At 37.6% G+C, this 22,725-nt stretch overlaps 1 protein-coding gene across 4 annotated transcripts in view; it reads left to right on the top strand.

Annotated features, from left to right (window-relative positions):
* Positions 1-22,725, top strand: part of Stpg2 (sperm tail PG-rich repeat containing 2) — a 449,395-nt gene that overhangs the window by 132,983 nt on the left and 293,687 nt on the right. The window contains exons 11-12 of one of the 4 annotated variants that reach the window (XM_059266348.1): positions 2,724-2,805; positions 3,548-3,666. The exons of the other annotated variants lie outside the window; for them this stretch is intronic. Of the exons in view, the coding sequence (XP_059122331.1) occupies positions 2,724-2,805; positions 3,548-3,555 (90 nt within the window). The 3' untranslated portion in view covers positions 3,556-3,666. Of the gene's footprint in view, positions 1-2,723; positions 2,806-3,547; positions 3,667-22,725 lie in introns of those variants that run through there. 4 annotated transcript variants of the gene reach the window in all.

A 22,725-nucleotide genomic window follows, 5' to 3' on the forward strand; every position in this document is an offset into this window, starting at 1 on the left:
AGTTTGTTTCCCTTTGAAATTTTATTGGGTCACATGAGTATTGTTGAAAGTGGAGGTATCAAAGTCTTTAGTTTTATATTAGTATTTATCTGTATATACATTAATATATGAATATCATATGATATATCTATTTCATAATGCTTGTGCTTAATATTAAAATTCTCAATTCATGAAGAGAGCATAATAGTTATATATGTACCAATATAGGATATATCACAGACAATTGTTATATTCTATTGATGAGTATGGTAGTTTGAATGTGATTGGCCTCCAAAAGCTCCTAGGGTATGGTACTATTAGGAGGTATGGCTTTGTTGGAGTAGGTGTGGCCTTGTTGGAGGAAGTGTGTCACTGTGGGGGTGGGCTTTGAGGTCTCTTTTGCTCAAGGTTTGCTCAGTGTGACCCACAGCCGTCTTCCTGTTGCCTTCTGATCAAGATGTAGCCAGAATATTTGCCTACAAGCTGCCATGCTCCCCACCATGATAATAATGAACTGAACCTCTGAACTGTAAGGAGCTACCACATTAAATGTTTTCCTTTATAAGAGTTGCTGTGGTCATGGTATTTCTCCACAGCAATAGAAACCCTAACTAATACAATGAGTGACTATTCAACCTTATAGAGTAAGTGTCTTATCTATCTATCTATCTATCTATCTATCTATCTATCTATCTATCTATCTGTCTGTCTGTCTGTCTGTCTGTCTGTCTATCTATCTATCTATCTATCTATCTATCTATCTATCTATCTATCTATCTATCTATTATCTACCTACCTTCCTACCTATCTCCTTTTTCTAGTCCTTACTCAAAGTTTATTTTGTATACTATAAATCTAGATCCTCTTGTTTTCTTTATATTATGTTTCACATGTAATTTTTTTCTTTTTCTTTCTTTCTTTTTTTTTTCAAGACAAGGTCTATGTGGTATGTAGTATCCTATGTAGATCCAACTGTCCTGGAACTTGTGTAGACCAGACTGGCCTCCAATTCATAGAAATCCATCTTCCCCTGCCTCCCTATTGCTGGGATTAAAGGTGTGTGCCACTGTTGTTGTTTTTTTTTTTCCTTTTTATTCTTTACTCTTTTGGGATGCCTGCCACCTAGCTCCCAAATAAATCACACATTGAGGCTTATTCTTATAAATACCTGGCCTTAGCTTGGCTTGTTTCATGACAGCTTTTTTTAACTTTAAATTATCCCGTTTACCTTTTGTCTCTGGGCTTTTTCTTTTCTCTTACTTTCTCTCTGACTCTGTGACTGGCTGTGTGGCTGAGTGGCTGGCCCCTTCTTTTTGTTCACCTTGATTTCTCTCCTAGATCCTCGTATTTATTCTCTCTGCTTGCCAGCCCTACCTATCCTTTCTCCTGCCTTGCTATTGGCCATTCAGCTCTTTATTAGACCAATCAGATGTTTTAGAAAGGCAAAGTAACAGTTTCACAGAGTTAAACAAATGCAACATAAAATAATGCAACAAATCTTCTCATCATTAAACAAATGTTCCACAGCATAAACAAATGTAACACATCTTAAAAATATATTCTACAACATACCATGATGCCCAGTTGTGGTGATATATTATGTACCCTAATAAAAATTGCCTGAAGATCAGAGGATAGAACAAGCCATTAGATTAAACATAGAAGCTAGACAGTGGTGGCACACACCTTTAATTGCAGTACTTGGGAGTTACATGCCTTTAATCCCAGCACTTGAGATCACATGTCTTTGCTACCAGTATCTGGGAAGCACACACCTTTAATCACAGCACTAGGAAGGAATTGACATGGATGGGCAGAGAAGGGTATATAAGGTGTGAGGAGAAGCACACACCTTTAATCCCAGCACTAGGAAGGAAGTGATATGGTGGGCAGAGAAGGGTGTATAAGGTGTGAGGAGAAGCACACACCTTTAATCCCAGCACTAGGAAGGAAGTGATATGGATGGGCAGAGAAGGGTGTATAAGGTGTGAGGAGACCGGAACCAGAGCCTTTTTGGCAGAAACCCCTTTTGGCTGAAGCTTTTTCAGCTGAGGACTCAGAGACTTTCAATCATAGGATACATGAAGTTGGTAAGGTGAGAAGTAACTGGCTTGTTCCTTTTTCTCTCATTTTACCCCAATATCTGGCTCTTGGCTTTTTATTATAAGACCTGTTAGAATTTGTACAACACCCAATCACATGTAATAATGTAATATATTTTTACTTCTTTTTTTTTTTTTTTTTTGGTTTTTCGAGACAGGGTTTCTCTGTGTTGCTTTGCACCTTTCCTGGAACTCACTTGGTAGCCCAGGCTGGCCTCGAACTCACAGAGATCTGCCTGGCTCTGCCTCCCGAGTGCTGGGATTAAAGGCTTGCGCCACCACCGCTCGGCTATTTTTACTTCTTTTAAAACTGTTTTTAGTCTTTGAAGTTTGATTAAGATACTTTAATTTTTTCATTTTTCTTAGTTTTAAATGATATTGTGTGTGTGTGTGTGTGTGTGTGTGTGTGTGTGTGTGTGTGTGTGTGCGTGCGTGCATGTGCTCATTCATGCCATGGTACTTAGATGGCAATCATAGTGTATCTTGTAGTAGTCAGTTCTCTTTTTTCACTATGTGGGTCCTGGGGATCAAATAAGGGAAGCTGTTAATCTTGGTGGCAAGCACCTTAACCTCCTAAGTCATTTTGCTGATCTTCCTTTTTTTTTTTTCCTGTTTTTGGTTGGACATGATCTCACTCTACAGCCTTGGCTTGCCTTGTACTCATGGTCCTTCTTCAGCCTCCAGAGGACTGGATTACAGACATGGACCACTAAACCGGGATACAGTGAGTTTCTAAAAAGCACCCTGTACCCTGTAATTAGCTTAAACAAATCAATTCATTTGTCCTGTGTCTTGAACTTGTTTACATTTAAAGAAATTATAGATAGGTAAAGATTTATTGCCATTTTTGTATTATTCTTAAATCCTTTTTCCATTTTTTATCTCTGTTGTCTTTGTATTATTTGATGATTTTCTGTAATGTTTTTGCTTAGTTCCTTTCTGTATGTTTTGTGTGTCTACCATAGATTTTATTTTTGTAGTTACTATAGAGCTTGCATAAGGTATTTTATATAGTAGTCTGATTCAAGCTCTCCTTTCTCTTCCCTTATTGTTTATTTTTGACATCACTGTTTACATCTTTTGTATACTATAATCCAGTAATAAGGTATCATAGCTATAATTACATTTAGTACCGGTCCCATTTAACATTTATGCTAAAGTGATTCAGTATAAAGATTGTCAGCACAGGGGTGGTCTTCAAATTTGATTCTCTTCTTATCTTTACAGTAGGCATTGTGGTTTCAAGATGCCTTGTGTTCTATTTAGTGTTCTTTGATTTCAATCTAGTGAACTCCCTTTATCATTTTTCATATGGTTACCCAATAGTAATGAAGGATCACAGCTTGTATTTTTCTGAGAGGATCCTTGTTTGCCCTTTGTTTCTGAAAGATAGCCTTGGTAGCTGTAGTATTCATCTCTGTTTTAAGATTTTAGTTCTTCTAATACATCACCCCATTTTTTTTCAGGTCTGTGAGGATTCTGCTGAGAAATCCTATGATGTCCTTACAGAGATTTTCTTTCATGTGATGAGGGTCTTTAAAAACAATAACTCAGAAATACTTTGTCTTTTACTTTTGGGAACTGGATTAAACTATGTCTCAGTGAAGATTCTTTATGCTTAATCTGTTTGCTGCTTTTTGATCCCAGAGATTCAGGCGGGAAACTTTTTCATTAAATAAACTTTTGTCCCCTTTTGATACTTTTGTTTTTTTTCTGTAACACCTACAAAACATTTATTGATCCAGTTGATGGTGTCCTGTAACTATGATAGTCTTTCCTCATGCTGCTTCACTTCAGAAGACCTTTTGTCTTTCTAAGCTGATGATGTGACAGGAATAGCTCCACCCTTTTTCTTGTTTACAGCTTCCTTCATTGCTTAATTTCATTTCTGCTCTGTAATTCCTCCCTTTTCATGGCTTCCTCCTTTTGATGGAAATTCTAATTTTGTTGTTTATTGTTTCTCTGGCTTTTTTTTGTTTAGATGTCCACTGCTGTTTATATAAGTCATTGCATTTCTTTTAGATTGGCATTTTGAATTTATTGTCAGGCTGTCCTTGAACTGGGGATGTGACTGGGTCTTGTCTTTAGTGGGTAGTGTATAGTGGAGGCCTTCTGGGACAGGCTTGACTTTAGGTGGTCCCTAAACACAAGGGTATAGTTGCTTGACACATGTGTCTGTGGCCATGTGCTCATTCATTGTAACTCTTCCATGAGGAAGACATATAGAATGGCAATAACATGTAATTCTGTAAGTCTAAAGAGGGGAATCTTGACAAAAGAACCATGGACAGGGAAGGTGAATGTCCTTTTTATGTAAATATTTTATTTTGTAATTTTATTTTCAAATACTATTTTATAATTATCTTATAGGTTTTGGAATCATAGTTATGTTGGATTCCTAAAAGATAGTGTCTATGCTCTCCACCGCGTCACTGAAGAATTCTGTTTATTACTTTGTATAAGACTGAATTATTCTTCATTAAATTTTTATATAAATTCACTGGTAATGTGATGGAGATTATCTTTGCTGGAAGCTTATTTTCAAGAGTTTGATTCCTTTAGTAATTATTGGAATTTTATGTTTTACAGGTTTTTTTTTTTTTTTTGCGTACTTTTATTGACTCAATTTTCTGAGAAATGTGAGTGCGGGTCACTAAACCAGCATTTGAGATTGGGCTTTAGTAGTTTTTACTTCTATGGAATGTCTAATACTATAATTTAATTTAGGATTTTATTCAGGTCAACAACTTTCTCTCAGGTAAAGGTTATTCTGAAAACAACTCTATGGGGGAAGTTTTCTTATACACATCCAGTTCAGATGAATCATTTCAAAGGTCTGATTATCTGGCATGTATGCCTATATTTCATGCTTATTATATATTTTAGAAATTTCATTTTTAGTACCTTGTTCTAAAGGTACAGCTCTGATTTGAGCTTGAAAATTCTCAGAATTTGCAATTATAATTTTGTTATTTCAGATTAAAATAAACACTCAAAATCAGGAAGTTACCTAAAAATGTTATTATTATAAGTGTTAAATTTTTTTCTTCAACTTACTCATTTAAATTTGCTTATTAAATTTAAAATATTCCAACTCAGATTTCAAATTTAGCATTGAATTGCATGAAATATTTTGAGGTTTATGTATGCACTATGAAGTTTTAAATTTAAAACCCATTGATTCTGTCTGATACTCATTATATTTAGTCATAGGAGGAAGTCCTTAGTTCAAATGGAGGTATATATTACTCACTGTAACATTCACGAGTTAATGACCCTTGGGGATTTGCCAGACTTGCAATTATATAACCATAGTTGAAAGTTTACTTTTATTTCCTTTTGTTTTTCTTTACTCTTCAGGGACAAAATTTTCCTACCTAGCACAGACTGTCCTTGAACTTGCTTTGTATCCCAGGCTAGCCTTCAGTTCACTGCCATTCCCTACTGTGGCTTTCTCAGTGCTGGAGTTACAGGTTGTGTTTGCCACTCTGCTGAGCTGTTCTGGTTTGCACTCCAAGGAAGAGGGCCTTTTCTATACCAAGACCTGTTTATGCTTACATTACCTCCCTAATTTTAGTCATATGTCTGCTGCCTTCATGACATTTCCGGTTGGATTTCTATTTTTATGACAAATTTAGAGCACTTTAAGCAGGAGCTCCACATTTTAGATCTTATATCTTCTTCATTTGCTCTAATTCCAGAAAAATTCAAATAATTATTATACAACAGAGCTTATATCATATATTTAGGTAGAAGACATTTTTGAATAAAGTAAACTTTAGTCAGATTTTTAGATACTGCAGATTAAACATCCTATTGTGAAACTAATTCTGAAATGGTTCAAAAATGCAAAACTTTTGAGTGCCAATATGTTGTCACTTGTGGAAAATTCTATTGCCGATGTCATACTTTGGGTAACAATCAAAATTCAGGTATATTAAAATTTGTATAAAATTAGCTGGGCGGCAGTGACACACGCCTTTAACCCCAGCACTTGGGAGGCAGAGCCAGGTGAATCTCTGTGAATTTAAGGCCAGCCTGGTCTATAGAGTGAGATCTAGGACAGGCTCCAAAAATACATGGAGAAAGCCTCTCGAAAAACAAAAAAAAAATTTTTTTTTGAATAAAATTACTTTCAGGCTATATATACAAAGCATGTAAGAATTACACCTGAATTTTGGGTTGGACTTTGGTCCTCTCTACAACATATATCCTTGTGTACATGCAAATATTCCAATCATCCCAACTCAAAAATTCAAAACTTGAGGCAAATCTGATGCCAACATTTAAGATAATGGACCCTCAACTGTGGGGATCCACAGAGGCTTCCTAGTAAGGCCTTACTCAAGGTCAGAGAATCTGAGCTTGCTTTACCTAGCAGGGCTGCACAGTAGGATGATTTGGCCAGGGGTGTGGTTACCAGGTGTTTTGAAGGGTCTATACTTTGCTGTATGTTGTGCTTTGATCTTGAAAGGGGGAGGATTTTTGCCTCTCCCCTTGGTAGTGTATAAAAAGCTCATTAGAGTAAATCTCGAGGTAAGAGGGCCCTCCTGAAGCTCTCCAGTGTCTCTGTCTTTCTTGTCATCTCCTCCTATATTTCTATTTAATACTTCCTCATTCCTCTATCCTCCCCACAAGAACCCTCAGACAGGTTGGAGCTGGACTCTTACACTCAATCTACATAGTGATTAATAAAGATGAAGAAAATAAAGTCAGTTGCTCCTCTCCAGAGCAACAATTTATCATTCTTTTTTTCCATCCCTGATTTTATGAGAACTAGATTTTTCTTAAAGCTCAATTTATACAAATTTATTATAGAAATGAAGCTTGATTTTAGTAGTATTATGAAGTACATGATATGTCTTCATTTCTCTTAGAATGTAAATACCAAATTCAAGTTTATTTTGCTAATAGGATTTTTTTCTTAGATATGATAAGCTCATTCCAAGCTTTGTAATTAAGGTACACATTTCTCTTTAGAATTGTTTTATTGGCTCATTATATCAACCATATTTCTTTATTGATGGTGTTGTATAGCCATTTCCTTTGAGATTAAAACCTTCTGTCTTGGGAGGAAGCTAGTTAGGACACAGGATGTTAGAGGGTAGGTGAGACAAACATTACATCCTGCATGGAAACTCATTAAGCTTAGGAAGTAAACAACTCAGTGGTTTCAGGAAATCCCTGAAAAAGACCAGATTTAATAAGCTCCTCCCTCTCCAAGCATACATAAACAGTAAGAATTGTTGAAAGACACTCATAGACTGAACTGCCTGGAAGAAGCAGAGAACAGCTAAGCCACCTGGAAAGGATACTCTCCAACCTGTTAAGCTGCCTCCAGATTGTGTATTGTACTCCATGTTTGCTGTTTTAATGAGCTCTCACCCATGCTGGCATGGGCTTTGGTGATGCAGTTGTTTTGAGTTATTTCTGCTCCTGTAAGTAACCCTAATAAAAACTCTTTTGATTTTCAAGGTTTTTTTTTTTTTTTTTTTTTTTTTTTTTTTAAAGTTGGACTTTGGTGGTATCCATAGTTAGATCTGACATTGATTCCCTTTCTGGAGTTAATAGAGTTAATAGTCTATGTCTCCCCAGCAATAGCAGTAGATCCAAAAGTATACCCTATTAGGTAGTCCAGTGCTTCTTAGTCCTGGTCTACATCTACAGAGGTTTACATAATGTTAGCATAACTACAGTGGTGAAGGAGATGGCGCAGTAGGTACAGTGTTTACTCTGCAGACCTGAATTTGGTCTTTAATATCCACATTAAAAACCAGATGCAGGAATACACTCTTGTAATCCTAGTGCTGGGTGTGGGCAGAGATAGGAGGATTTTCAGGGCTTATTTACCAACTAGTTTAGATGAATCTTTGAGCTCCAGGTTTAGTAAGACTCTCTGTCTTTAAAAAAAAGCAGAAATCAATTGAAGATGAGTACTGATGTTGACCTTTGACCTCAGTCTTAGTTAGTGTTCTATTACTGTGAAGAGATAATATGACCAAGGCAAGTTATAGAAGAAAATACTTAATTGGGGACTTGCGTACAGCTTCAGAGAATTAGTTCATTATCATCATGGTAGAGTGCATGGTACCAGGGAGGCAGGCATGCATGGTGCTGGAGCAGTAGCTGAGAGCTTTACATCCTGATTGAAGGCAGCAGGCAGAGAGAGAGAGAGAAAGACAGAGAGACAGAGAGTTAGAGAGAGAGAGACAGAGAGAGAGAGAGACACAGAGAGACACAGAGAGACACAGAGAGATATTGGGCCTTGCATGGGTTTTTGAAACCACAAAGTGCACCCTCAGTGACATACTTCCTCCAACAAGGTCACACCTCCTAATCCTTCTAAAGCACTTCACCTGTTGGGAACTAAACATTCAAATATATGAGCCTATGGTATCATTCTCATTCAAGTTGCCACAACCTACATGTGTGTGTGCTTGCTTGTGCATGCGCACAAGTACACACACACACACTAAAATTATGACTATAAAAGTACTAATTCTCTGTTGTCTTATTAATGGAGTCTATCCAGAATTATATATGCTTTATGATCTTTTCAGTTGGATATGAAATGCTTGTTGTTATAAAGTTGATTATATACTTTGAGAGACTCAGTAAACTATGCCTTCAGTTACAACTTTACTTTTTACCCTAAAGAAATTACCTTCTCATTTCCTTTGTCATGATCCAAATGTAGATGAGGCAATTAGAGGGTGACATCTCAGCAAGGATTCTCTTGCAAATGTCTTACAGCCAGATGGTGTCACATTTTGCATTTCTCTCTGCTATTGGGAGATCATCCACAGGCTTTCAGTTTCTTAGTGCTGCATCAGAACTGTTCACTCTTTTTTCCTGGTGTTTCTCTTATTCTTTGAAAATTTCATATATATTTTTTTCATCTTCTTTCCTGTCCCCTAATTTCTTCCAGATCCTACTTACCTTCTGCTACTCCAACTTCTTATTCTTTTTCTCTCTTAAGCACAAAACACAAGATACTAAAAACCATGGAGTTTTCCTCCCTTAGATGCTATCATTTTTAAATAGGTCCTTGGCTAAGGGTAGGACTTTATGTCCACTGCCCCTGCTTCATGGTGAGATTTTTATCTGGTTTGAGCTTATTCAGGATTTATGCATGTAGTCATAGTCTCTGTGAATTCATATGTTCATCTGCCTTGCTGTATCTGAAAAATACTGTTTTCTTGAAATCATTCACCACCTCTACCTCTTACAGTCAGTCTTTCAGCCCCATTTACTACATAGATCCCTGAGCTTTGAGCTGGTAGATGTGATAACAGCATCCCCCTCAGGGCTGAGTACTTCTGCATCTCTTACTGTCTGTTCATTGTCCACTTGTGGTTCTTTGTGTTAATCATCATCTACTGCAAGTAGAAGCTTCTTTGCTAAGGGTTGAGTGATTTACTGTTTTATGGGTATAGCAATATGTTGTTGGGAGTTGTTTTATTGCTATGTTCATATAGCAGAATAATGGTAGCTTTTCTTCTGGGCCCAGGACTTATATAGTCTCAAGTTCTTATCCTCAATAACAATATCATGTATACATCTCACATATATCATGTTCCAACACATAGAGTGGTTCTTAAACCCAATCAAATGTGGCTGGTTGTTTCCCTAACATCCATGGCACCATAACAATAATGGGCATATCTTGCAGGCAGGTTGGTATAGTTTACATGTTTTACACTTGAATGAGAATGATGATTATTTTTCCTTTTACTAGTGTTTATAGTACCTTCTAGCACTCTGGACACTTGCTAGTAGGTGTGAAGCTTCTAGCTGAGTACCAGCTATATTTTTCCATGTTCTCTGTCCTGAGTATATAGTGTCTTCAGCAACAGGGTCTTGATGTGGAAGGTAAACAATAACCTTAGCTATACCCATTAGTGTTGAGGGGCCTATGGGACCCCTTTGTCCAATGACTAAAAAAGTTGTAACCAATTCCTGATACTGGGGGTTTTACTTTGAATTATATGAAGTCTAGTTGGGGCATTGTCTCCCTCACTACCTGATGAATCCATTTAAATTCATTTATGTATGTGTGTATTTTAGAAAACTTCTACATGGTAAGTTTTCTTATGGCTTTTCAAAAGTCCTTCTTTATTATTTATCTCTCCCCATAATCCCTCCTGTGCCCTGCCCTCCATCTGCACCCCTTACTCCTCCTGTTCTACTTTTCCCTTGATCCCTTTATAACACTGTATTTGATAAAATGCCCTCCTCCCCCATCATCTCTTACTAGTTAACTAACTTCTCTGGATATTCTAAATGAGACATACATATCTAAAACATAAAGCTAACATCCATATGTAAGAAAACATACAGCTGGGTATAGTGGCACATACCTTTATCCAAACAACTTTGGAGGCAGAGGCAGGTGGATCTCTGCGAGTTCAAGGCCAGCCTAGTCTACAGAGTGAGTTCCAGGAAAGCCAGAGCTACATAATGGGATGCTGTCTTGAACCCCTCCCCCCCCGGGTCTGGTTTGCCTCACTCAGGATAACTCTTTCTAGCACTATCCATTTACCTACAAATTTCATTTTTCTTAATAGCTGAATAATATTCTAGTGTGTAAATATAGTACATTTTTTATTACCTATTCACCAGTTAATGGTAGTTATAATAAATAGAGCAGCAAGGAACATGGATTAGCAAGTATCTCTGTAGTCCTTTGGGCATATGACCAAGTATAGCTGGATCTTTGGTAGATTGATTTTCACTTTTTTGAGGAACTTCCACACTGATTCTTATACTGGCTATGCCAATTTGCACTCCCACTGGCAATGAATAAGTGTTCCCCCTTTTTTTGTATCATCACCAGTATATATTATAATTTGTTTTTATTAATTTTGGCTGGAGGACACCAGGAGAACATGGCCCACCAAATCAACTATACAGGGTACATATGGGCTCACATAGACTGAAGTGGCAAGCACTGGGCTAGCATGAGTCTGCACCAGGTCCTCTGTGTATATGTTATGGCTGTTAGCTTTTTTTTTTTTTTGTGGGACTCCTAACAGTGGGAGTGGGTGTTTCTCAGACTCTTTTTCCTGCTCTTGAGACTATTTTTCTTCTATTGGGTTGTCTTGTCCAGCCTTGCTATGGGGGCTTTTGCCTTGTCTTATTGTATCTTGTTCTGCCATGTTTGGCTGTCATCTTTTGGAGGTCTGTTTCTTCTGAAGAGGAAACAGAGGGGGAGTGGATCTGGGAGAGAGGAGGTGGGGGAGAGCTGAGAGGAATGGAGGGAGGGGGAACTGTGAATGAAATACATTGTATGAGAGAAGAATCTATTTTCAATAATTAAAAAATAATTTGGGCCATTCTGACTAGGATAATATGAAATCTCAAAATAGTTTTAATTTTAATTTTCCTGAAAGCTCAGGATATCAAACAGTTTTTAAAGTATTTTTTAGCTATTTGTGTTTCCTCTTTTGGAAACTCTGTTTAGTTCCATACCCCGTATTTTAATACTTTTATTCAATTTCTTGATATTTAATTTTGAGCTCTTTATATAATTTAGATACTAACCATTGGTACAGATTTTTTCCCCTTGGTAATCCTTGGTACAGATTTTTCCCCTTGGTGATCCTTGGTACAGATTTTCCCCCATTCTGTAGGTGGCCTCTTTCCTTGAATTATGGTGTCCTTTGCTGTATAGAAGCTTTTTTTTTTTTTTTTTTTTTTAGCTTAAAGGGGTCCTATTTATTCATAGTTTCTCTTAATTCCCTAATTCCTATGCTATTATGGTCCTGTTAAGAAAGTCCTTTCCTGTTCCAATAAGTTAAGGCACATTCCTTATTTTGTCTCATCAGATTCAGGGTATTTAATCTTATGTTGAAGTCCATCATCTATTTAGAGTTGAATTTTGTGCAGTTGAATATTGGAGTATTTTCATTCTTCTACATGGAGTTATTCAACTTTAACAAGATACTGGAAAAGGGGTCAATTCCCTCACCCATGGAGACAGTAGGGGCAAGTGGGGAGGGTATCTTTCCCTTGCTTCCACTACCACATTACAGAGGAGGGAGGCCAGCACCCGGCCAAGCTCTGGGAGTCAAGTCTAAGAGAGGAAAGAGGGACTATATGAGCAAGGGGTGGCCAAGATTGTGATGGGGACATCTACAGAGACAGCTGAACCAAGCTCAAAGGAACTCTCAAGCTTTAGACCAACAGCTGTGGAACCTGCATGGGATTGGACTAGACCCTTTGTATACAGGAGACAGTTTTGTAGCTTGATCTGTTTGAGGGGCCCCAGACAGTGGGGTCAGGATCAATCCTTGGTGCATGAACTGGCTTTTTGGAACCTGTTACTTATGGTGGGATGCTTGGCTCAGCCTAGATGCAGGAGGAAGTGGCTTGGTTATTTCTCAAATAAATATACCAGCCTTGTTGACTCCCCATGGGAGGCCTTATTCTTTTGGAGGAGGGAATGCGGGGGGGGGGGGGGGGCGCGGTCAGGCAGGGAAGGCTGGAGGGGAGTGGGAGGAGGGATGAGAGGGGTTGGTATGTAAAATGAATAAATAAATTTCTTAAAAAATACAGGGTTAATAACTTCTATATGTACATATACAAGCATATATGCTTGCATGTATGTGTCTGAATAAGTAAACATATTTTAGCATAACTTTGGTGGTAACATTAATATAGTAGATTGGTTTCTCAAGTGGGAACTATTTATCTAATTGACTGATAGTCTTTGTTTTGTTAGTTCTTTGAAAGTTTCATATAATGTGTTTTGATCATATTTGACTTTTCCCTCAACTTTCCTCAGTTTATCCTTCTTCCCTACTCACCCAACTTTGTGCTATTAAAAAAAATACTGCAAGACAAACTTGTGCTGTTTAACTATTCTTGGATGTGTGGTTTTCTACTGGAGAGTGGTCGACTTGCCAAGGGCTACACACTATTAGAGAAAACTGTGTCTCTCTCTCCCAGCAGCTAACAGTTGCCAATACCTCCAGGAATGAGGTAGAATTGGGTGCCCACTTCTCTCTTGTTGCTCAGGCTTGCACAGTTTTTGTACATTCTGGTGCAGGCTCTGTGTATTCATATGTGTGGCTGCCCTGCTATGTCCAGAAGACAATGTTTACTTGTAGTCATCTTCCTCAACCTTTCCACCCCCTCTTCTACAATGATCCCTGAGCCATGGGAAGGGAGTTGTGGAGTTGTGGTATATGTTTCCTTTAGGGCTGAATATTCTGCAGTTTCTCATTCTCTGAACCTTGGCTATATGTATTAATCATATTACAAAATAGAAACTTATCAGAGGAGGGATGAGAGATTCACTGATCTATGAGTATAATGGTAAGCCATTAGCATAAGTCATGATAAGTCATAGTTTAATACTATGCCCACTCAGCAGCATAATAGCATGGAGTCTCTTCTAGACCCTGTCTAGCTATAGATTCTTAGCCTGAATTACAAATCATTACATTTGTATATTCTTGTTATGTTGGAAAGAAAAATAGATGTTCAAATACTTCATCTTTATACATTAAAGAGGTGGCAATAAATACTTGAATGAAATTTAAAACAATCAAAGAGATTTATGGGGAAAATTCTTAATTCAAAATCCAATTGTATTCTACAATCCTCTGTAAAGTATAAATTTAAGTTGTATAGATTCTTCTTCCTTTTAAACATATTTATAGCAATACATTTTTATTTAGGTGGTAAGGAAAACTCAGGAAATTGAATGCTATGCTAGTGTTTTTAAAATAACTTTTGCTGAAGCTGTTTTCATTTGAAATCTGAAAGCAGTCTAAACTGGGCTGTGGTTATCCTGCCTGTTTGAATGTCCATTCTTTAGGCTGCTAGGAACAAAAGCAGCAAAACTCTTTGATGTTAACAATATAGCGCGTCATTTTTTGCTCTGGTAGCTACAAGATGGGCCATTACACTTTTACGAACTTTCATTTTTTTGGCATATGGATCCAGAGGACACACAGGGACCCTCAGATTTTATCAATGCATGCTAGCTGACAAGAAAACCATAAACACAGATTAATGACAAATCACAGAAATCATGATTTTGAACTCTGTGATCCTGTATAACTGATCTTCTTAAATAGTGACTATCAAAAACATGATGTTTTTTTTTTTTTTTAATTTTTATTTTGCAATACAATTCAGTTCTACATATCAGCCACAGATTCCCTTGTTCTCCCCCCTCCCGCCCCCCTCACCTTCCCCCCAGCCCGCCCCCCATTCCAATCTCCTCCAGGGCAAAGCCTTCCCCACAGACTGAGATCAACCTGGTGGACTCAGTCCAGGTAGGTCCAGTCCCCTCCTCCCATGCTGAGCCAAGGGACCCTGCATAGGCCCCAGGTTTCAAACAGCCAACTCATGCAATGAGCACAGGACCCGGTCCCACTGCCTGGATGCCTCCCAAACAGATCAGGCCAATCAACTGTCTCACCCACTCAGAGGGCCTGATCCAGTTGGTGACCCCTCAGCCATTGGTTCATATTTCATGTGTTTCCGTTTGTTTGGCTATTTGTCTCTGTGCTTTATCCGACCTTGGTCTCAACAATTCTCTCTCATATAAACCCTCCTCATTCTCGCTAATTGGACTCCCAGAGATCCACCTGGGGCCTAGTCATGGATCTCTGCCTCCAGATCCATCAGTAGTTGGATGAGGTTTCTAGCACGACAATTAGGGTGTTTGGCCATCCCATCACCAGAGTAGGTCAGTTCGGATTGTCTCTCGACCATTGCCAGCAGTCTGTTGTGGGGGTATCTTTGTGGATTTCTGTGGGCCTCTCTAGCACTTTGTTTCTTCCTATTCTCATGTGGTCTTCATTTACCATGGTCTCCTATTCCTTGTTCTCCCTCTCTGTTTTTGATCCAGCTGGGATCTCCCACTCACCCAAGCTCTCTTTCCCTCGACCCTCGCCCTTCACTACCCCCACTCATGTCCAGGCTGTTCATGTAGATCTCATTCCATTTCTCTGTCGTTGGGCGATCCCTGTGTCTTTCTTGGGGTCCTGTTTTCCAGGTAGCCTGCCTGGTGATGTGAGTAGCAGTCCAGTCATCCTTGTTCCACATCTAGTATCCTGTTATGAGTGAGTACATACCATGTTTGTCTTTCTGAGTCTGGGATACCTCACTCAGGATGATTTTTTCTAGATCCATCCATTTGTCTGCAAACCTCATGATGTCATTGTTTTTCTCTGCTGAGTAGTATTCCATTGTGTATATGTACCACATTTTGTTTATCCATTCTTCAGTTGAAGGGCATCTAGGTTGTTTCCATGTTCTGGCTATTACAAACAACGCTGATATGAACATAGCTGAACAAGTGCTCTTGTGGTGTGGTTGAGCATTCCTTGGGTATATGCCCAAGAGTGGTATAGCTGGATCTTGGGGGAGATGGATTCCCAATTTTCTAAGAAATCGCCATATTGATTTCCAAAGTGGTTGTACAAGCTTGCATTCCCACCAGCAGTGGAGGAGAGTTCCCCTAGCTCCACATCCTCTCCAGCATAAGGTGTCTTCAGTGTTTTTGATCTTAGCCATTCTGACAGGCGTAAGGTGGTATCTCAGAGTTGTTTTGATTTGCATTTCCCTGATGATTAGGGATGTTGAGCAATTCCTTAAATGTCTTTCAGCCATTTGAGTTTCCTCTGTTGAGAATTCTCTGTTTAGTTCTATAGCCCATTTCTTAATTGGACTGTTGGGCATTTTGATGTCTAATTTCTTGAGTTCCTTATATATTCTGGATATCAGTCCTCTGTCAGATGTGGGATTGGTGAAGATCTTTTCCCATTCTGTAGGCTGTCGCTTTGCTTTGTTGACCGTATCCTTTGCCCTACAAAAGCTTCTCAGTTTCAAGAGGTCCCATTGATTGATTGTTTCTCTCAGTGTCTGTGCTACTGGTGTTCTATTTAGAAAGTGGTCTCCTATGCCAATGTGTTCAAGACTACTTCCTACTTTCTCTTCTAGCAGGTTCAGAGTAGCTGGATTTATGTTGAGGTCCTTGATCCACTTGGACTTAAGTTTTGTGCACGGTGATAGATATGGATCTATTTGCAGCCTTCTACATGTTGATATCCAGTTTTGCCAGCACCATTTGTTGAAGATGCTTTCTTTTTTCCATTGTGCACTTTTGGCTTCTTTGTCAAAAATTATTTGTTCATAGGTGTGCGGATTAATATCAGGGTCTTCAATTCGATTCCATTGGTCCACATGTCGGTTTTTATGCCAGTACCAAGCTGTTTTTATTACTGTAGCTCTATAGTACAGCTTGAAGTCAGGGATCGTGATGCCTCCAGAGGTTGTTTTATTGTACAGGATTCTTTTGGCTATCCTGGGTTTTTTGTTTTTCCATATGAAGTTGAGTATTATTCTTTCCAGGTCTGTGAAGAATTGTGTTGGTATTTTGATGGGGATTGCATTGAATCTGTAGATTGCTTTTGGTAAGATTGCCATTTTTACTATGTTAGTTCTGCCTATCCATGAGCATGGGAGATCTTTCCATTTTCTGACATCTTCTTCAATTTCTTTTTTCAGGGACTTAAAGTTCTTGTCATATAGGTCCTTCACTTGCTTGGTTAGTATTACCCCAAGGTATTTTATGTCATTTGTGGCTATAGTAAAGGGTGATGTATCTCTGATTTCCTTCTCCGCTTTTTTGTCCATTGTATATAGGAGGGCTACTGATTTTTTGGAGTTGATCTTGTATCCTGCTATGTTGCTGAAGGTGTTTATAAGCTGTATCAGTTCCTTGGTGGAATCTTTGGGGTTGCTCAAGTATACTATCATGTCATCTGCAAATAGGGAAAGCTTGACTTCTTCCTTTCCAATTTGTATCCCCTTAATCTCCTTATGTTGTCTTATTGCTCTGGCTAGAACTTCAAGTACTATATTGAATAAGTATGGGGAGAGCGGACAGCCTTGCCTCATTCCTGATTTTAGTGGAATTGCTTTGAGTTTCTCTCCATTTAATTTGATGTTGGCTGTTGGCTTGCTGTAAATTGCCTTTATTATGTTTAGGTATGTTCCCTGTATTCCTGATCGCTCCAAGACCTTTATCATGAAGGGGTGTTGGATTTTGTCAAATGCCTTTTCAGCATCTAGTGAGATGATCATGTGGTTTTTTTCTTTGAGTTTGTTTATATGGTGTATCACATTGACAGACTTTCGTATGTTGAACCATCCTTGCATCCCTGGAATGAATCCTACTTGATCATGGTGGATAATTGTTTTGATGTGTTCTTGGAGTCTGTTTGCCAGTATTTTATTGAGTATTTTTGCATCAATGTTCATGAGGGAGATCGGTCTGTAGTTCTCTTTCTTTGTTGTATCCTTGTTTGGTTTGGGAATCAGGGTAATTGTAGCCTCATAGAAGGAGTTTGGTAATGTTCCTTCTGTTTCTATTGTATGGAACAATTTAGAGAGTATTGGTATTAACTCTTCTTTGAAGATCTGGTAGAATTCTGCACTGAAACCATCTGGTCCTGGGCTTTTTTTGGTTGGGAGACTTTTAATGACTGTTTCTATTTCGTTAGGGGTTATTGGACTATTTAAATAGTTTATCTGGTCTTGATTTAATTTAGGTATGTGGTACCTATCCAGAAAATTATCCATTTCTTTTAGGTTTTCCAGTTTTGTGGAATAGAGGTTTTTGAAGTATGACCTGATGATTCTCTGGATTTCCTCAATGTCTGTTGTTATGTCCCCCTTTTCATTTCTGATTTTGTTGATTTGGATGCTCTCTCTCTGTCTTTTGGTTAGTTTGGATAAGGGCTTGTCTATCTTGTTGATTTTCTCAAAGAACCAACTCTTTGTTTCATTAATTTTTTGTATTGTTCTCTTTGTTTCTATTTTATTGATTTCAGCTCTCACTTTGATAATTTCCTGGCATCTATTTTTCCTGGGAGACTTTGCTTCTTCCTGTTCTAGAACTTTCAGGTGTGCTGTTAAGTCACTAGTGTGAGATTTCTCCAGCTTATTTATGTGGGCGTTTAGTGCTATGAATTTCCCTCTTAGTACTGCTTTCATAGTGTCCCATAGGTTTGGATATGTGGTGTCTTCATTTTCGTTGATCTCTAGGAAGTCTTTAATTTCTTTCTTTATTTCTTCCTTAACCCATTGGTGATTCAGGTGGGTATTGTTCAGTTTCCATGAGATTGTAGGTTTTCTGTAGTTTTTGTTGTTGTTGAAATCCAACTTTAGACCATGGTGGTCTGATAGAACACAGGAGGTTATTCTAATTGTTTTGTATCTGTTTAGATTTGCTTTGTGACCAAGTATGTGGTCGATTTTAGAGAAGGTTCCATGGGGTGCTGAGAAGAAGGTATATTCTTTTTTGTTAGGATGGAATGTTCTGTAGATGTCGATTAAGTCCATTTGAGTCATGACATCAATTAAGTCCTTTATTTCTCTGTTAAGTTTCGATTTGGGGGATCTGTCCAGTGGTGAAAGTGGGGTGTTGAGGTCTCCCACTATTAATGTGTGGGGTTTTATATGTGATTTAAGCTTTAATAATGTTTCTTTTACATATGTGGGTGCCCTTGTGTTTGGGGCATAAATGTTCAGAATTGAGACTTCATCTTGGTGGATCTTTCCTGTGATGAGTATGTAATGCCCTTCTTGATCTCTTTTGATTGATTTTAGTTTGAAGTCTATTTTGCTGGATATCAGGATGGCTACACCCGCTTGTTTCTTAAGACCGTTTGATTGGAAAGTCTTTTCCCAGCCTTTTATTTTTAGGTAGTGTCTATCTTTGAATTTGAGATGTGTTTCTTGTATGCAGCAGAAAGATGGGTCCTGCTTTCGTATCCATTCTGTAAGCCTATGTCTTTTTATAGGTGAATTAAGTCCATTGATATTGAGGGATATTAATGTCCAGTGATTGTTCATTCCTGTTATTTTTTGGTGGTGATGTGTGTGTACTTTTCTTCGTTGGGGTCTACTGCTGTGGCTTTATCTATTGCCTGTGAAAAACATGATGTTTTGCTACTTGGAATTAGGTGCTCAATTTGACTCGTGATGGTAAAGTCCTGGGCATGCCACAGAAAAAGAATATAGTAAATGCCATCTAAACAAAAAAAATTGGAAACTTTTATTTGCTTTAATCTGTTATTCTGCCATTTAATTTCAATAAGATATAAGAATAATAAAGTAATAGTAAGTAAGATGAAATTCCTAATATTTATGCTGAGATACGTGAAAAATAACATAGCATTCAAAATAGCACTGCATCTATTATTTTATTACTGTTACCTATAGAAACTTTCATTGATTACTTTTAAATTAATGAGTTGTGTTCAAGAGCACATACCACATTTTCTACTACTGACACTTTCCTTGGCTGTTTCTTGTGATCTTATGTTCTTTGAAGTTTTGTTGATGTTATTGCTTCAGTGTGTCAGTGTTAAATACGGAAAAATTCATTTCTGAGTATTTCCTCAGGAAGTGACAGCTCCCAATACAGGGCATTACAGATGGTGTTGCCTTCATTCACACAGAACTTCTGAGCCTGTCTCATGCCCTGCAGCATTCTGAGGCTGAGGCCGACTCTCCCAAGGTTATGCTATAAAGCTCGAAAGCAATCCTGTGTCAAAAATTCCTGATTCCAAGAGGCACATTCGATCTACAGGGCAATGTCCTGGGAGTTACAAGAAGTTTGCTAAGGTGCTGGCTTCATGTCAGGGAGTGTACATGTTTTTCCATAATGCAAAGGATTCCATTTAACAATACGGGGTTTTTGTTGAAGCAGGCCAAATTAGCTAAATCCAATTGCAGCAACTTTGAAAGTCATAGATTGACCTGGAGACCTTTTACTCATAAATCAAAAATTATCACATGTAGTATCTAACATTCTCAAAACAAGCAAATGTAACCCAGGCATTCCAAGCAGAGTGAGAAATGCATTTATTTGTCATTGTTGACTTAGACTAAGAACCTGTGCTTCTACTAATGATTGGTGGCTAACTGTGCAAAGATTTTATAGTCAGGCCAGGGCAGTATATTATGAAGCTACTCATGGAGCCACTACATGACTTAGATTATAAAACATTTTTTATTCTTCTCTTTGAGCTTATGTTGTCCATGTTACATAGTAGATTTTCCTTTTATCCAATCTGTTGTGGATCCTGGATTATTTTCATGCAACAAATCACATTAATTAATAAATGTTTTAAAAATTATTTTTTTTAGACATCACAGGTAGCTCAGGTTGGCCTTGAACTTTTCATACAGCTAAGTTCAGATGCTCATGATCACTTTATCTTGCCATTCTGTGTCCCAAGTGCTAAGATTACAGATGTGCCATACCACACCTGGCACATTAATAAAAAATTGATTAGAATTATTCATAAAAAACTGAAATGCACCTCAATTTGACAAATTTATTTTGATGATTTTTTTTTCCATCTCCAAACTCTTCCTAAATGCTCCTCACCTCCCTACCCACCCAATTCCATGCTCTTTTTCTTTTAAAACAAAAAACAAAAAGTAGAAATAAAAAAGTTATATTACAACAAAATTCAGCGAAGTTAATAGAGTTTGTGTCACAATCTTTCATGTCTTGCTGTCTAACTTCTGTCTTTTGATACTTCTCAACCAACCTAACATCTGTAAATCTAGTCAAAGGAGAATAGTCTCTGGAGAAATCAGAAGTGTGAGGGGCCTTTTATAATACAGGTCAAGTAAAATTTCTGTAGACTACAGTATTATCTAAAATTTTTATTACATTTTTAAATCTGTGTGTGTGTGTGTGTGTGTGTGTGTGTGTGTGTGTGTGTGTGTGTCCACATGTCAGAGGACACCTTGCAGGAACCCATTCTTTCCATCTACCATGTGGATTTCAGGAATTGAACTTAGGTTGTCAGCCTTGATGGCAGATGCCCATTCCTGCTAAGCCATCTTGCTGCCCTATTATTTTTTTTGGACTATTAAAAATTCTATCTTCTGGGTGTGATATGGCTGTACAGTCATGATTTCAGAACAGCACCAGCTGTTTGCACCAGATGTTGGCAGTCATAGCTATGGAGGAAGCCCATGTGGCTATCCCTTCCTGAGGAACTATTGGCTACTAAGAGATTCTGGGAGAAAGGCAAAGAGTATTTTTATTAATAAGACTTTTTAAGATTCGTGTTACAAACTCTTACAGAAGGGGTATTGGGTCATAGGGGTGGGAGGGAGATTAGAGATGGTGGGAATGATGTTAATAAGAATATATGTGTGTATATATATATATATGAAATTGTTAATAAATTTAATAAAATATAAGAAAATACAATAAATAGAAGAATATTTTACTTATATCCTGAAAGTAGTTGATTTCTATGCCATATACCCTATTGTCAGATTAAATGAGAATAAGCTAGTACATGAATTCTGCTGCTGTCTTCATGATAGAGATTCAATTAATGATAGACTAATATCTGTGTCGTGTTCCTCACGCAGTCAGGAAGGAACATGTGGATCTTTGGTCAAAGTTCTCTCTTATTTGTTAGTAGTCTGGTTTCCTTTTGTTTCTGAAAGTGTACTGACTCAGTCTTCTTTTTTTCAATTTAGTATGAATATTAATGCAGTCATGCTGAGATATTCAAATAAGATTCAGTGATTTGACTTGGTGCTATTTGGGATAAATGCATGCATGGTATATGTTTCCATCTATGTTTTTATTCATTGATCTTCATGGACATAATTAAAATGGAGAAATAATAATTTCAGTTATTTGTATTTATAAAAAATTAGTTGCCTTTTACGCTTTTAAATTCTTTAAATGATAATCAAAATGTCATGTATCTAAATAGTTATTATTTTTTTAAATTTAATATATGAGTACCATATTTACATTTTTGACATTTGACAAGTCTTGGCTTCCAAAATAACAAAACTGAACAATTGTTCTTTGGCTAGCATGCATTTTATTCTTAAAAAATAATTCATAGCTGGGCAGTGGTGGTGCACATCTTTAATCCTAGCACTCGGAGGCAGAGGCAGGTGGATCTCTGTGAGTTTGAGGCCAACCTGGTCTACAAAGTGAGTTCCAGGACAGTCTGTTACACAGAGAAATTCTTTCTTGAAAAACCAAAAAAAAAATTCATATAGTTAAAATTTGGTTTTGACAAGTCTTATGAGTAACAGCCATATATATTGTCCTTTAGTTTTCAGATATGGCTCCATTTTTATAGATCCTTTTGAGATTTCTCCCTCTTAGTGGTCTTGTCAAGCAAGTCATGAAAGACCTGATCTTTGCCACATTTGACATTTGGATGGGAATATATCTAATTCCCATGGCAACATGTACAACATCCTGACAAATCCTGGATTGAGAAGCCTTACTGAAGAGTTAGCTAGAGCCTGAGTAATGTTTTGAGGAAGCTAAAAGGAGATCTTGAATTTGATATTCTGTACTTAGAACAGGAACATGTAGCCAATGAAGCAAAACAAAACACTGTCAGACACTTTTAATGTAATTTAATTAGTACAAATCTAGTCTGTAAATATAGCTCACTGTAGAATACTTTCTTAATTTTTATAAACCTAGGGTTTGCTTTCCAGCCAGCACCACATATAAGAATTGTGATAAAGAATATAGTAAATGCAAAGATATAGTGTCTGTTTTGAAGGCAGAATAAATTACATCACCAATTTTGAAAAATTAGATTGAGCT

Source organism: Peromyscus eremicus, chromosome 6, assembly GCF_949786415.1.
Source record: "Peromyscus eremicus chromosome 6, PerEre_H2_v1, whole genome shotgun sequence".
NCBI classification, from domain to species: Eukaryota; Metazoa; Chordata; class Mammalia; order Rodentia; family Cricetidae; genus Peromyscus; species Peromyscus eremicus.